General features: G+C 36.5%; 1 protein-coding gene across 1 annotated transcript in view; it reads left to right on the top strand.

The window, feature by feature from the left end:
- The window catches only part of LOC144451992 (5-phosphohydroxy-L-lysine phospho-lyase-like), a 191,722-nt gene that overhangs the window by 103,851 nt on the left and 69,797 nt on the right, over window positions 1–18,074 (top strand). The window contains exons 5-8 of the mRNA XM_078142954.1: window positions 9,514–9,604; window positions 11,258–11,457; window positions 11,969–12,063; window positions 17,429–17,553. Coding sequence (XP_077999080.1) covers window positions 9,514–9,604; window positions 11,258–11,457; window positions 11,969–12,063; window positions 17,429–17,553 — 511 coding nt within the window. The remainder of the gene's footprint in view (window positions 1–9,513; window positions 9,605–11,257; window positions 11,458–11,968; window positions 12,064–17,428; window positions 17,554–18,074) is intronic.

Below are 18,074 nucleotides of genomic sequence, written 5' to 3' on the forward strand. Positions count from 1 at the left end.
AGTTGAAACATGCATGTCAAAGGTGTGGTCAACGTGTTCGTCACTGTCGCGGTGCAATGTCACAGTCAAAATCAACTTGTATAAATTACGGAAGCGTGCGAATATATAGACTCGACATAAACAACTTGAAAGCTAAAAAGCATGAGAACTGGTAAATACAATTTCTAGTTGAAACTATGTTTTGCAGAGACAGTTAAATGTTTTACAATTTGAATTGCAATGTTGCTACCCAGTGAAAATGGTTACTTCATCCGATCTAATCTTTGGAATGGCCTTTAATGGGAAGTGGTGTCCTGCTGTTTGCAAAACATCCATTTCAATTTCTCCAGTGTTTGAAGCGGCCATCATAACGCTCGCCCTGATTGGCTATTCAAAAGCGCGAGATTCAAACGGGATTGTAGATAACACCGGTTCAGATGTGGGAAGGCGGCGATCACTCCAACAAAACAAACGTCACAACACGATGAATAGAGGTAAATAAGGACATCTAGCCGCTTTCACCACATCGGATTTTAATCAGATTGCCAAGCAACCTTAAACAGATGTTAATCCTTACACCATTGACACAAATATGTTAAGCCCAGAAAAGAATTAATAATTTCATTGCATCAATAAAACAAGAAAATTTCATTTCCAGGCTGAAGTCAAAGCATTTTGTAATACAACAAATCACATTTTGAAACGTAAAATGCACATTTCTGCTGCGATCATTTTGATTTGAACAATTTCCCAACTAGACACCCAAGGTAATGGACCCACCAAATATCATGGCAATCGGTTCAGTTGTGCTAAAAAAAAATTCAAGTCAGCACATCTTCTTTTCTATTTTTGATGATTATTTTTTGTAATTTAAAAAAAATAAATATGTTAATGATCATTGTGGCCGACGCATATTGGAAATCAGTCCACGAGACTTTAAGTAAACTGCCACTTTCCAAAGACACCATTGACATCAAACAAGCAATGTAATATGCGCTATAGTCTACGCATTGTGCACCCAAATGACAAGTGTTTGTTCGAAACAGGGTTGTAAACTTCAAAGCCAAATTCTGCACCCCTTCTTCAGAATGGTTCATTCCAGTAGGTATATAATTAGTCCCCGCGGACGAAGTCCGGAACGGGGACTTATGGATTGGGTTCCGTCTGTCCGTCCGTCCGTCTGCAGCCGTTTCTTGGAGATGCCTGGACCGATTTTTTTCAAACTTGGTACAGGGGCAACATGCTATGGCATACATATGCACGTCAATTTGTTTTATGATACGATCCAATATGGCCGCCTAGCAACCATTTTGTTTGCGAATTTTCCCTGTCTAAAGCCATAACTCAGACATGCTTTAACAGATCTCATTCAAAGTTGGTATTAGGACAGTGTTCTATGACATACATGTGCATATTCATTGTTGTCATGATACGATCCAATATGGCCGCCTAGCAGCCATTTTGTTTGTGAATTTTCATGTCCAAAGCCATAACTCAGACATGCTTAAACAGATCTCATTCAAAGTTGACATTACGACAGTGTTCTATGACATACATGTGCATATCCATTTTCGTCGTGATACGATCCAATATGGCTGCCTGGCAGCCATTTTGTTTGTGAATTTTCCATATCCAAAGCCATTACTAAGACATGCTTGAACAGATCTCATTCAAAGTTGGTATTAGGACAGCGTTCTATGACATACATGTGCATATCCATTTTCGTCGTGATACGATCCAATATGGCTGCCTGGCAGCCATTTTGTTTGTGAATTTTCCATGTCCAAAGCCATAACTCAGACTCCATTTTCATCGTGATATGATCCCCCATACCCAACCAATCCTTTATTGTTGTAGGCATGTTACATGTCCAACAAGCACACACAACATATCTAAGTCTGTTTGTTTTAGGTTCACAAATGTTGTTGCGTGATCACAGTAGTGATAATTCCTTAAAACCCAATTATAGCGGGGACTATGTCATTCTCAATGACTTGTTATAATATTTTCTAGCGGTTCGTAGTAAAGCGTGAAAATATTGTTGTGTCGGATCAAGAAATGTAGCAATTGTTGTAGTCTAGGTGAGGCGGGAAATGTATCAGAATGAAGGAGTCATGGGCAGCGTGACGTCAATAGTATTGATCGTTATTTTGTATTGCGGGAATTTTAGGACCAACAATTGGTCAGAAGTTCCAAGTGTAGTGATGTGATTGGACAATGCTGTTGAAGCCGTGTATGACTTGGAGTTGCTGCATGAGGCAGAACCATTCCAGGCTTGCATGTTTGAGGACTAGGGCCGTAACCTAAACTCACCCCCCCCCCCCCCACCCCAAAGTTACTCAGATTGTGTTTTACATGCTTTTTTCTGTTTTGCAGGGGAATTCTTTAATAGTTTTCGAAAGTCTGTTTTGCCTTTGTAAATGGGCTAACTATATTTTTGGGTACCTTACTGGTAAAGTGTGTACATACATGTGATATTAGCGGAATAATCAAATTGAACATTTACGCTTTTTCCAGAGATTTTTCTCCTCAAAGAACACTACAATTGCATGGGGTTTTTCTGCTCTGTTTTTTTTAGGGCGAAGTGTGTCGATTTAGTGAGGAATGATCTGTCTCATTGTTTTCTTGTTTTGTCAAGAATCTGTAGTTTGTTTCCTAGTCCAGAATAAAACATACAGGCGTCCTCCTATATTTTTCGTCATGTGTATGAACTTGAGTGTTTTTGGAATGAGAGTGTAGACAAAACTATGCTCTCAACAAAGTTATGAAGTTGCCTAGCCTGAAAGTGTATGTTGTCACTTTAGGGGACAATTTTTGACAGAGTCAGTCGTCAATAAAAACGATAATACTCATTCTAAAATTACCTTATTTTGAAAGGGAAAGTACTTTGTGGTTCATTTATGGAGTTTTGATTTTGTACGATCAATATTGGTGGCAAAATCAGCACGTCAAAATTGCCAGTGTGGTAATGTGGCAGCATAGAAACGAATACAGTCAAGGTCAAAGTTCTTTCGCTAATGAGCCTTACCATATATGGAAAAAAAGTCATGAGATTGCAGTACAGACTTTCGTTTTAATTTTCCATTAAAAGCTGGCGATATGGTGTCTTGTCGCTTTTTAACAATCATTTTAACGATGAAACATTGTGAATTTTCAAAAATGAATGATAAAAAGTTAATAATAGTGTTTTGTGATGTCTTCTACCTAATAATGGTTTCTTTTCTGGCAGCTCAAAAGCGTGGGACAGTTATTCAGGAGAAGTTAGATGACCTAGTACCTTTCGCTTGACACATATGACGAACCGTTGGAATACGCTAGCACTCTGCATCTCTGTCATTGAGATTGAAAATTTTCAGACAAGACCTTTTCAGTTATGATTAGCGAAATATTTATTTTTGCCGAGATTAGCAGGTCTACAATTCCGATTTACACGATGTATCTTGCCATGTCACATTGAGCTTTGAACACTCAACTAAATTTAGTCCAGCTTGCATACAAAATGCTAGTCCTGCTTGCAGACGGGCACTGGTGTATACTACTGACATGACCCTCAACACTGAAGGGGCGACTTGTTCCGTATGCAAGCAGGACTAACAAAATATGTGCACCACGTGCAAGCAGGTCCATAGACTATTAAATTAAAATATCAGATGATGTTATGTCTACTACAAGTTGAATGTTGTTGACAATTATGGACAGTGTTTTTGGTAAATTTATTAGAAAATTGAAATTCGAATTGCCTCAAAATTATTTTAGATCCCTAGTTTATTTCATTCATCATTAAAATTTTCCAGGGTTAAAGCTGTAAGACACAGGAATTATTTATAGCCAACCTCAAGAATCCTTTTTTGTTTTTTTGTGCATTTTGTGTAATTTTCATAACAATAGATTTTTTTGTAAAATGGTGACTTTAAAGTTGTAAAATTGTTTAAAATTGTCATTTTTTCAATATTTTGAAATCAACTTTTGCCGTTGGTATCATATTCTATGTACTAAGTTACATTGATTCTGCATTGACTTGGTTGATATTGATTGCTAGTAAAATTGTAATTTTAAAAAAACATAAAAAATATTTTTTTTTGTGTACGTACACACGTATGTCGAAAGATGTGTACTTGACGCGTGACGTATCATTCGTACATGAGCACACTATTGTTGCTAATAGACAACATGGCGCCGAACATGATCGATGGTAATGTGGAACTGCTCCATTCCACTAGTAAAAACAAGTGGGGGAAAAGAAATGAGGGCAAAATCAACATTTTTAGTGAGATACACCAATGGAATGCAGTCAAAGAACGTTGCAAGATTGCTGTTAAATAAGTCTAAAATTGGTAAATGATAACATGACAAGTACCGTAATAGTACTATTAGTAGTATTTTTATGTAGTGACTTTGTGTGATCACAGAACTAAAGTATTTTTCACTCTTCAATATATATTTGCCTAAACACTAAAATTTGCCTATATTATCGACATTTTACTGTATTCTGATAAAAAATATTCCATGGCATATCTCGAGAACCTTGTCCCTGTGAACACCGGCCCCCACCACATAACGACTAGAATGCGACCCAGCGGTGAATTGTAATAATAATTAGACTATGTAGTTATGCAAGTGTCACAATCGCCCGTCTATTCCCCTGCCGATCAGACCATTGACAAGAGCTGTGAAAATTTACCTTGGGTTCCCGTTGCTGAGTTATATTCGAGCGCGTCCTCGCCATGCGGTTATAAACGTCCCACAGGATGCGAATAAAACAATAACTAATCGCCTACAATTCAACACATCAGCCGTACTTTATTCTCAGTCATCAACGCACTATATTTCACAGGTTTGCAATACCAGACCTTACATACTACGGTCTGCATACTACAACTAACCGGACCTTACAACGCACCAGTCCGCACTTCTCGACGGTTCACGCTCAACTCTCCCTAAAAACTACAAACCACATGTAAACCTGGGTATTTCCTGCTCAAACTGGCTACAACTTGATGTTACTAACTGTCCGGAGGTGACATAGTCCTTCCGAATTTGTCCAGAAATAGCAAAAATGACCCAGCTTTACAAAGTAAAAGTACTATAATAATAATAATAATAATAAACATTTATATAGCGCCATATATCCACGACAGTGCTCATAGGCGCTTCACATTTGAAATAAATCAAAAGCTACTGCAATTACAAGTATGGCTGTAAAAAAAATGGCAACGTTATAATGATTTAAAATGATTTAAAGAGTACATCTAAATCGACTAAATCTAAATAAATGATTGGTAAGAGTAATTCAGTTTAGATTACACACTGTAAATCTGGGTGAAAAGGTGAGTTTTGAACTTGCGTTTGAAAGTGTCAATTTCTGTGCATTGTCTGATGTGACATGGGAGATTGTTCCAAAGCTTCGGTGCAGCGTAGTAGAAGGCGCGATTTCCAAACGACTTTGATGCAACTCTCGGTACAACTAGTTGTTGTTGATTACTAGAACGAAGGCAGCGGGCTGGTTTATACACAGTGAGAAGATCACACAGATATGATGGGGCGGTACCGTTGAGGACGCGATAGGTCAGGAGTAGGATCTTGAATTTGATTCGTTCGGTTATTGGAAGCCAATGGAGTTTACGTAATACGTCGGTGATGTGGTCATGTTTCTTTGTTCTGGTAATAAGACGAGCCGAGGTGTTCTGGATGAGTTGGAGTTTGTTTATATTTCATTGGGTGATGCCGTAGAGGAGACTATTTCCATAGTCTAGTCTGGATGTTACTAACGCATGCACCAGGTGTTTGGCTGTGTCTTCAGTTAGATATTTCCGAATTGCACTAATATTCCTGATGTGAAAATAAGCTGCTTTGCAAAGTGCATTTACTTGATTGTCCATATTAACCCAGCTGTCAAGTTGAATACCGAGGTTTCTGGCTGATGTAGTTGGACTTATGGTAGAGTCGCTTATCTCCATCGATGGTTTCAGTGCTGACAATTTAGACAGATTTTGACGAGAACCGAAGAATAGAACAATTCCGTTTTGTCAGAATTCAGCTTAAGTAGGTTTGTGGTCATCCATTGGTGTATCTCTGCTGTGAGGTTTTCCATGTCGGAGATACTTTGGTCCATGTTGTTAAATTCAAAACTCATGTATAACTGACTATCATCAGCATACAGATGAAATTTTATGCCACGTTGTCGAATGATGTCCCCGAGTGGTGATGTGTATATGGTAAACAAAATAGGTCCAAGAACAGAGCCTTGAGGAACGCCGTATTGTAGTACTTTCGGTTTGGATGGTGACCCATTTATGTGGACTGTTTGCTGTCTGTTTGTGAGATATGATTTAAACCAGGATAATGCTGTACCATTTATACCCATTGAATCGGACAGGCGAGAGAGGAGTACATTATGGTCTATCGTATCGAATGCCGCAGAAAGATGTAGGAGTACAAGCATAACCATTTGATGTTGATCTAAAGCCATAAGTATGTCGTTTTGAACTCGTATAAGTGCGGTCTCTGTACTGGGTGCTTTCTTGTAGGCGGACTGCATCGGTTCGGCAAGATTGTTAGAATGCACATGATTCAAAAGTCTTTTCGCAACAACTTTTTCGACGACCTTTGAGATAAAGGGTAAATTTGACACTGGTCTGAAGTTCTTGAGGATGTCCTGGTCTAAATTGGGTTTCTTTAGCAGTGGAGAGATGATGGCTGTTTTAAACTTATCTGGGAAGGTGCCTGTAAACAGCGAAAGATTCACTATGTTGGTTATTGCTGGAGATATGGTATCTAGACATTTCTTCAGTAGTAGGGTTGGAATCGGGTCTAGGATGCAGGATTTATTTGGTGATTGGGCTATTATCTTCCTGATTTCGTCGACAGTAGCTGGACAAAAATGTGTTAGGTTATTTTCAATGTTTCAATGTACTTTATGTGTAACAGTTGTTGGCCGAGTTCTTTGAAGGTCAATTCGTATCTTCTGTATCTTCTCCGCAAAGAAATTCGACAATCGTTCTGCAAGTTCCTGAGCTGAGTTATGTGTAGGTAGTGGTACATCTGTTTTCCGGTGGAGTAGTGAGTTGATAATAGAAAATAGTGATTTCTGGTCAGTTTCTCTCTCCTTAATCAATGTGGTAAAGTAGTCTGTTTTCTTGCTTGCTATCAATTGGTGAAGTAATTTACAACGATTTCTGTATATTTCTCTGTGGATTGTAAGCTGAGTTGTTCGCCATCATCGTTCCGCTTTCCTTTTCTCTCGTTTCATTTCTGCAACTTCATGTGTGTACCATCTGGTGTTATGCCTGATCGTGATTGTTTTGCTTTTCTCTGGTGCATGGAAGTTAAGAGCATTTATCAGAGAATTGTTCTATTGCTCCACGAGTGAAGACAGAGTTAAAGCTGGTGACTTTACGATTTGTGAAGTTTCAAGCTTACTACAAAAATCTGATGATGTCTTTATAACGGCGTACTATAACCTTTTTCCTTTCTGGGGTGGGTTGTCTGAGCAGAAGAATGAATGTAACCGCATAGTGGTCGGATATAACTAGCTGTCCCAATAACACGCTTTGGGTCTAACAAACAGTAAACAGTAATTAATATGGTAACTAATAAACTACTAAACAAACTTTACGAGGTGGCGGCTCGTACTGTCACACAAGTAAACTCAGGGCAGCTTGATATATTGTGGAATTTTGCTGGAAATAAAATACATGCCAACACGGCTTTCTTATAGCGATGATCTCGATGATATTATCTTATACATCCATGATTATATGTACGCGAACCAGGATGTGGTGATGCACTGCAGCCTAAAAATGTAAAATTTTACCGTAAGATCGCACGTCAAGTATCGAAGTCTATGCATTTCAATGGAGAGGGGTATGTGTTGAACTATTTAGCGAGCTGGGCATTTGCTAACGTTCCTTCCATAAATATTTGTAATAGATTGATAATTGAAAGTGAATTTGGTTGTGTTCAGAGGCAAAACTTGTTTATACAGTGATTTTTCCTGAGTTGAGCCACTTTCTCCTGATAATGATCGGTACCATTGTCAAAATGAACGCATGTCACGAGAAGCACATTGAGGTCTGCGTCTGCCATGCATTATCGTTGACGTTGTAAAATGTATCACATCGTTGTGTTTCATTACATGCCCTTGAATACGTAAATACCATCACCAGTGGCACATTGAGCAGTTTATATAGTCACCTGCTGAAAGGTAAATTTTTGTGGAATCGTCTGTCGACATTGAAGTGAAGTAGGTAACGTAGATGGGTAAAACTGATCACTGCCATAAGATAGCCCTGTTTGCAGACGGTGCAGCATGCAGGGGTCTACGTTGCTCAACTCGTACGAAGGGACGACGAACACCCTATGCAAACGGGCCTACAGGTTTCTTCATCTGTAGTTCCAAATATCAAAAATACTTATAAATGTTACAGACACAACCACCGTGACTTGTGATTCCTCTGTGGCTGTGGCAACGATTTCGACATGTACAATGTATTGTTTTCACTACCGGTGATTGACGATGTATGGTAACTTCCGTCGGTTGTAGCACGTCGAAAGTAATAAAACGTGACAATGTGACACTTCTGTATGTCATGTAAAATGAACTTGCCGATGCAACCAGAAACTATATACAACAATTGCACAATAATTATAGCTTTCAACTTTCAAGGATAACAAACATAGCTCTACGTTTGCCTACACTACGGAAGGCAGACACGTACACTTCGAACGTGTTAGCTATGATAGTGAAGTCGCGTCCCAAATTCTCGCGTTATCTCGTCTCTTAAATAACGTGGCAATTTGTGGGGTAATGGCAGGTGGTTCAAAACATTTTGTTTACGATCGAATTATTCTCTGAAGCTGTACGTCATTACAAGGGTCAATTTGACTTGCATCCGTGGACAAGACAATTGATTACATGGTAAAGGTTGGTTCTACACAATCTTCTACAGTATTTGAAATATTGAAAAAATGGCAATTTTAAACAATTTTACAACTTTAATATAAAAGTGCAATATTTTACCAACTTTCTGTGTGAAATGTGTTTTATAGTGAGTCATCATATGAAACCACTAACCACTTTCTTACATCACTAATAAGAACAAAACTGCATAGTGAAGAGCTGAACAACTGAACCACTTCTACATGTTACTAAAATACTGTTTGAGCCAACCCAAGCAATTGAACACTGGCTAACTCAGGGACACATAATAGTATTGATTTCATGCTAACATGAAGCAAAGCACTTTGAAAGATAATTCAATATATTGGTGTGACTAAGATTATATGTATTAAACTGATATCAACACACCCATTTACCCAAAGATTCAGGTAAGAAGGGTAGTTATGAACTTGCTGTTCTATTAAACAGGTAGGCAGTGAAGTTTGAATAAAACAGATGTGACATGTCTTCAACTTTCTAAGTTTGGTTACATAATTACATGTACATTAATTATATAATTGACTGTATACACTGTACAGATTGTTTACATTCTTTCTCTAGTCAAATGACTCTTACACTTACATATCCTTTTGCAGCGCATACCATGGTAATTTGACAAGTATCCTTGACATAAGCCCAGGTTACAATGCAGGGAGAGGTTTTGAACTTAAAGACTGGGTTCATGTGGTAAGATAAGAGTTATGAATTTCACAGACCTTTCTGTAGAATTTGCTACCTACATATACCTGTGCATGTACTTTATGATATATGCTGTCAAATGATTTTAATTCAACTATTAGGTTCAGTAGTGATGTGTGTATGTGTGTGTCCTGTCAAAATACTGACTGAAATATTTCATTCTCACTTCCATTAAAGGGCCACTGCAATTCTATTTCTTTCTTTACACTAATATGTTCATACTGCCCCCTAATGAAAGGAATGTATAATTAAATGTTGATATACTGCATGCGTCATATAGAAATGGGAGGGGGGAAATCTGTACTGCCAACCCTGCTTCCTTCGACTTCGGAATATGCCGAGCACTCACGTGTTGGCAAAGCCAAAGGTGTTGTTTACATTTGTAATAGTACGTCATCCTTAAGGCCAACCTGGTCTTGGTGTTGTTAGCCTAGCGGTTCACTTTAGCAGTGCCGTTAGTCGACAATGGTTTGATGTTGTGTTTTTGGATCCTGTAGTAACACAAAGAGTGATTCGATCACCTTACATTCCTTTCCTCAAGACGCTAGGCTGTGATCCTCTTCACTTGAAAAATCTGATGAACATTTGCCGACCTGTTCGAGAGATACAGTTTCTAGAACTTGTTGTTGTGACTGAGCGTTATAGCAATGCATGTTAGGAAGGTGAAGTTCAAGGTTAATGTGTTCCTACTATGAAGACATAACAGGAATGCTTTCATAGATACTTGCTCAGCAGAGGGTGTCATCAATGTGGAAGCAGCATAATTTCTAACGAGATTTTCACTATTCGTGGTCACTTTTTTCTCCTCAACGCTATAGAAATGTTGTCACAAATTGAACTTTTGTTCTCAATACCGAATATTTTTTTCTCCGAAATTTTCAGCTGTCAACACTACAGCTTTCATCAGCGGAATGATCTAACTTGACCTTCTTTGTGTGAAGGTCATTGATCGAGTCGTAGACATTTGGGAGTTTGTAGCGCCCCCCGTCTTTGTTGAGAGAAGGTTGTAATGCCCTGATGTAAATGGCTTCCTTCACTCCCCTTTCGAAATATCGTGGTTCAGTGTCCAAAACCTGCACTTTGACCAAGTCAACATGATGGCCTGGTGATTCCACATGGATATGTTGGGAGACCTCAGATGAAGTAGAGCTGCGTCGTCGGTGTTCAAGAAACCTGGTCCTGAGGGATCGTTCAGTTTCTATAGCTATAGAAATGTGTTAAGTGGCTATTTTTTTTTATTGATTTGATGAAAAGTGAAAAAACAGAATTGCAATGGCCCTTTAAAGATACCCTATATACCAACTAAAACATTCCATTCTCACTTCCATTAAAGACACCCTGTCCATATACCAATTAAAATATTTCATTCTCACTTCCATTAAAGATACCTTGTCTATATACCAACTGAAAATATTTCATTCTCACTTCCATTAAAGATACCTTGTCTATATACCAACTGAAAATATTTCATTCTCACTTTCATTAAAGATACCCTGTCCAAACTCAAACTAAAACATTCCATTTTCACTTCCATTAAAGACACCCTGTCCAAACACCAACTAAAATATTTTACTCTCACTTTCATTAAAGATACACTGTCCAAACAGCAACTAAAACGTTCCATCCTCACTTCCATTAAAGGTACCCTGTCCCGATACTTACCGTGGTATTTACAGAGATGATACTTTGAATCCTGGAGAGAAGTATGCAAATGAAGTGAAGAAAGTCATTGATAAAGCTCATACTAAAGGACGCAGAATAGCTACATTTATTTCTGATACTATTATTGCAGCTGCCGGTAATGTTGTGTCACCTAAGAATTACTTAAAGAATGTCTACAGGTAATAGTTGTTTGTATATATATATATATATATATATATATATATATATATATATATATATATATATATATATATATATATATATATGTATATATATATATACTGAACTGAATTTGTTGGGAAGTACATAGAGTCTTCACTCTTAAGGCATTATAGCTTTGTTTATGTCCATTACTGCTATTTCTTAGAATTCAAACTTATGAGATACCTCAACAAGACTCCTCTAATTACAAATGAATTGATTGTACAGTATCTGTACCATAGATTTTGTTTATGTAATATATGTATTATATTAATACAGACATTTGAGGTTAAATGAAAAATAGTACTACACAACTTGCTCTGGTTCTGTTATTGCTCTTTTGCAAGTTGTTGGCAATAAAGTGTCAATCTAGACCAATTTCATATTTAAATAGTTTAAATGTACTGTTATATTAGTACTGTATATATTGTACCATACATAACTCACATCTGTAAATGCATTTGAGATGTTTGTTTTTATGTTTATCAGTCATGTGAGAGAAGCAGGTGGTTTATGTATAGCTGATGAAGTTCAAGTTGGTTATGGACGAACAGGAGTGAAATACTGGGGTTTTGAAACACAAGGTATTTGCCATAGTTTGATATTTTATTTTCCATACTAGAAATCTTCAACTTTTGGTCATGGGCTGGTTGCAGAGACTAACAATTTGACACATTTCTCAGTTCAATAAATTGCATGGATAACCACATCATGCATTGTACTATTTGTAGTCACAAAAAAATTATTTTTGACCACATCATTTCATGTTTTTCACTTCTCCACAGACAAAGTTGTCTTTGTTAAAACATTTCCCAGGGTTACAGTATCTATAGTATGATATTCACTGCAAAAATATTAACGTTAGATAATGCTTATAAAAGTACATTTATAGTGAGGAAAGATAAGCATGTCATGTAAAATAGGAAGGTTAAACAGTATAGTTGAGATACTAGCCATGTATGCCATTTTTACCTTCAGTAAGAAGGTCATATTTTAGGGGATGAAAGGTCTCTGTCTGTCTGTATCATCATTTTTTACCTCCCGTAAGGGTACGGGAGGTATTAAAATAGGAATGTCTGTCTGTCTGTCTGCCTGTCTGTCCGTGTGTGTCTGTGTCATCATTTTCTAAAATTTGGCTGGCTCAATTGTAATGAAATTTGGAATATATAATCGTTAGGGTAATAGCTAGACCTGATTAGGTTTTGAGCCAGATCAGTTAATGTTTAATTAGAGAAATTTGCATATTAATGAAATCAAATAATTAAGCAATATCTTAAGACTCCATACTTCAATTTGAATAAAAATTAGTATATTCATCAAACATAAGAAAATACATTTGTTCATGTACTTTAAACTGTTAAGACAATATGAATTAATATAATTACGCTATATTAATATGAGAAAACTCGGAAGGCTGCCCTCAGCGGCCAGTCGCTGTCAATGGTTTTATGATATTGCATCTAGTCCTATAAAATTTGTTGATGTACCTTACAATGTTAATAAATGATTTGCATAATTAATTATTTTTGGTAATTAGGCTTATATCTTAAGAATGCATACTTCAAATTCAATATAATTTAGTACATACGTTAACCATAAGAAAACACATATGTCCTCTCAAGTTTGTTGATGTACATTACAACTGTTAATGAATAATTTGATATATCATAAGAATGCATACTTGAATTTCAATATACTTTAGTACATACGTTAACCATAACAAAGCGGATATGTTCTATAAAATGTGTTGATATAGCTTACAGTTTTAATGAAAATGTTTGTTATGCATTCAAATCACTCTAGATATGCAGAACTCAGACTCCAAATGAGTTATAGCAACTTACAACCAGATTTAAAATGAATGCCTCCCATAAGGGAATTGTTGTCTAAAGTGATGCGACAATGCGATTATTTTTTTTACATCCTCAACAAATGTTAATCAATCTACTTATCATTGTTACCGTTTTTTTTAAGTAGTACTTTACAGCAAGTGTTGTATGTGGGGCATATGTCATAGGCTAGTTCATGATTAATTTTGCAGTTGTCTTCACTGGTGGCAATTAATGTAGGGAGAGTTACTTTTGTGCTTTCCCTTTCATGTGCAGACTTAATTGGCTTAATTGGCTTACGGAAGAAAAAAATAACACAGGAAGGGGGTACTTAAGTGATGGGTGGTTACCCAGAAAATTTTTTGTTTTTGGCCATTAAAACTCTTTCTACGATGAGTGCTATGCTACAACATTCTATAAAGCTTCACATTACATGTTGTGGTTGGCCAGGAGATCACTAACAGCAATGGGCAAATAGCAATCAATGAGAAAAAATAACTTATTTTCCGTAGTTAGGGGGCTAAGAATGCATGCTTCAAATTCAATATAATTTAGTGCATGTATTTGTGATAACAAAGGACATCTGTCCTGAAAATATGATTGATGTAGCTATTAGTTTAAATATTAAGTAAATTGCATATTTTTTGTAATTAGACCTGTAAAACATTTTGCTGTGGTGAGACCTACACTACTGGTAACATGAAGCTCCACGTGTCTCCCGAGAAACTCGCTAGAAACTCAAGGTAAACCCATGGGGATCGGCCCCTAGAAATCACGCAGGAATCCCTCGTTGTTGTCTACTGCCCTCGTGAGGAAAATAGCATTGGTCATGCGAGTTATTGTTACGAACCTGCGTTTGAAGAATGTGTGTTGACATACTGCACATGTACATGTTTACATTTTGAGGTGGACAATACTTCCATGTTTGCATCTAGCATACGTGGTGTAGAAAATCCCACAATGTACACTGAAATCAACACATGAAGTCACGAGGTTCCATTAATAAAAGGCTGTGGTGCATGCATTTGTATAATGTATACAGTTGTACTTGAAGTTGTAGTCCGATTGTATGTTTTGCTTTCTGCTATAGTATTGAGAGTCCACTGTTTTTATTTTGATACATAATAGCATGTACTGTCACAATCAACGTAAAAATATGCAACACTAATGTTACAATTTTTGTTGTCACTGTTGTGTCTACCTGGAAAATTACTGCACAGGTTCACTGTGAGGATGGTAATGAACCCAATCAAAAGAAAAGTAAATAAAGCGAGTGCGTACATGTAGTTTTCAAGAAAGACAGTTGTCTGACAACTTTGCTTAGATGACTTTGCTGAGATTTTCATTGAAAGGTCAAAGATTGTCCTGTGAGTGTGACGACACATGCAGCGTCTGAACTATTAAACTAAAGGGAAGGGACAGAGGGGAGAGGGGAGACTGTTCGATACTGACGTAGCCATGGAAAATCTTACTTCCGTATTTTTTCTTAAAAGAAGCAAATCATAGACATAGCGACTTTGAAAACCATAGATTTTTGAGTACATGTACATGTACAAACAGACTGTTCAGAGACTATGTCACTGCCCAACCCATTCATGAACAGTGGACTTGCCCACATTGAAACCACGTGTTTTATCTTACATTGCGTCATATGTTGTCTTCTATATAGTACACATAATAGTGAAGCCCTTTCTCACCCGATCTCTGTACATGTAAGTTCCATGGGTACGAAAATATTAGATCATTTTCATTTTGATTAGAATTTAATAATTGGGAATTAGAATGTACATTTTTGTTCATTTTAGTGACATTTTATTTAGTTTTACCTAAGTAGTGTCGGTGAACAACACGAGATGGGATGTGTTTACATGTAAACAATCCATTGATATGAGTTGGCTTCAAGGTCGCATGAGAGTTCAGGGGCTGAAATTGCAAGTCGTCTATTGCATTTGATGATTTCACTTAAAGCTGCACCTTTTGGGAAACGGTGAATTTGTGAAAAATGACCAAGATAAAACTCGGCTGTACTAGATGTGACCCCTATGTCAACACCCCCCCCCCCCCAATCACGCTGCTATTTATGGTTTACTATTCCCTGTCGTAGGGACAATGCTACACACAGTGCACATTGTACTACCGTTTGGTCGTGGGAGGGTGCGTATCAAATGGAATGTCTTCATGTTTACTTTATGTCTGGAATGTCTACTGATATGACTGCTGGTCAGTAGAGAGGTATATGTAAGGGTTCTGAAATAGAATATTAAAGTGAAAGAGCTAGCACTTTATGGAAAATAGCAAAGTGAGCATACCGGTATAACCATGGAGGTATAAGGGAAAGCGTATGACGCGCATCCAACAAGAAACACCATGTCACCATGTCCAATCAACGTCTGTGAATGTTTTAGGCATTGCAAGTTCCGAGACAGCGAAGTTACCACCAAATATACATTGCAACGTTAACATTTCATAATGAGTCACTGTGTTTATGATACACATGCTGCAATATTCTATAAACACTTCACATCACTTCACATGTTGAGTTGGCCGGAATATCACACGTGTGGGCAATCATGCTGGAGAATTCGGCAAGATAAATTCATACAAACTCTTCACTATTTCATTCTCAGTCAAAATTGAAAATCTTTTGCACTTTGATCAATACCTGTTTCACTCTCCAGACACCAACTGAAAGGAATGTTTTAGTTGGTGTCTGTTTGCTGTGAAAGCAAGATCAAGTCAAATCACCCATTTTCTACAGCCAATTTTTATATATCTTAAAAATACGTACTTCAATTTCAATATAATTTAGTATATAAGTTAACCATAACTAATCGCATATGTCCTATAAAGTTTGTTGATATAGATTGCAGTTTTAATTAATAATTTGCCTAATTAGTGACATTCGGCAATTCCACTTTATCTTAAGAATGCCAGCTTCAAATTTCATAGAATTTGGTACATATACCAACCATAACAATGTGCACAAGTTTGTTGACACAGCCTTTACTTTTAATGAGTAATTTGAATAATTAATGATCTTCAATAATTAAGCTATTTCTTTGGAATGCACGTTTCAAATTCCATATAATTTGGCTGATATACATCAACCATGACAAAGCGCACATCCTCTAAAGCCTGTTGATATAGTTTTTAATTTTATGACTAATTTGCATAATTAATGATTTTCGGTATTTAGGCTATTTCAAGAATGGAAACTTCAAATTTCAGATAATTTTGTATATGTATTTATAATAATGATCAGTGGTAAAAAAGTGCATGTGTCATTTTAAAGCTTAATGTTGTAACTTATAATCTATATGGTTAATTTGCATAATCAATTTTTTTTAAATAATTAGACAATATGTTAACTGTGCAAGCTTCAAATTTCATTAACTTTGATATAAATAATTTTCCAATTAAGTGGTACTTCATGTTTAATAGCTTTAGTTTAGACTTTTGTATTCGAACAATGTGTGTAGGCCCAAAAATCAATGATTTTGCCCTTATGGGACATATTCAGTTTAAATCTTGTTTTATACTATGGTCATTTAGATAAGAATTCATCTTTTTGTGAAATTTGTAGATTTTGTGGTCGGTATTAAGGAAACTATGAGCTAAAAACGAGGCCGACATTTCCGGGGATCAAGAATGCTTCATCAAATCGCCGTACAATCAGTTTTCCTACAAATAACTCATAAATTGAATTTACTAGTGTGAAAGAAGAGATGTCAGCTGAGGTTAATGTTTTTACAGTATCTAAAATGGTAGACTCTAGTGAAAGTTATGGCGAGTTGAAAATATGCCAAACTCAACTTTTGCAGAAGCAGACATGTACAATTTTTCAGTTCCAAAGCTATGTTTTATTTATTAATGTAGTAACTAAAGTGTCATGTCTGGTAGCGCAGAATTTTTCTTTTCGACAAAGTGTGAAGGAACAACCACCTAAAGTTTTGTCCTTACGGAAGGCATTCAGTTTACATCTGGTTATTCCGTCATCTACAATCATCCCAAAAGTATCACACACATGCTAAAGTACAGGTAATGCACACAATGGTCCAGTCTTTAAATATTTTAAGCTGTTTTAATAATTTGTTGATGTTTCTTTTTGATTTTTTTCTAGATGTGATACCTGACATAGTCACAATTGGCAAACCAATAGGTAATGGCCATCCAATGGCAGCTGTTATAACTACTAAGGACATTGCAAGATCATTTGGTGATGGTGGTAGACCATACGCTAATACTGTAAGTTATACTACTGTATGTTCAACATAACGGTTAAGTCCACAGACAGTCCTACCCCAATAGAAATCCTCCCTAAAATATTATTTCAATCCATCATATGAACCTGGTAGTACTGTACAATGATCTCAGAATAACTATTCCAATATAACACATTGTAGTTAGTAGTAAAAGGAACATAATATTAAAGACACAAATGCCATTAAATATTTTAACATTTACAATTTACTTTTGATGGACAGTTTTCAAAGCACTCATTATGGATATCACCAATACTGAAGAATTTTAGATAAAACAGGTAGTTTGTTTGTTTGTTTGTTTGTTTGTTTGTTTGTTTGTGCCTATTCTCCGTACAATTATTAACATATGGATAGACATTGATGTTCATTCTATCATCACAGATAGCAGGAAAAAGTTTTATATGTCAGATCTGGGGCACATTCAGTTTGCATAATCGTAATCATAATTCATCGATCACAATCATGATTGGTAATAATAATAATAATAATAAATTCTTATTAGCG

This window comes from Glandiceps talaboti, chromosome 22, assembly GCF_964340395.1.
Source record: "Glandiceps talaboti chromosome 22, keGlaTala1.1, whole genome shotgun sequence".
NCBI classification, from domain to species: Eukaryota; Metazoa; Hemichordata; class Enteropneusta; family Spengelidae; genus Glandiceps; species Glandiceps talaboti.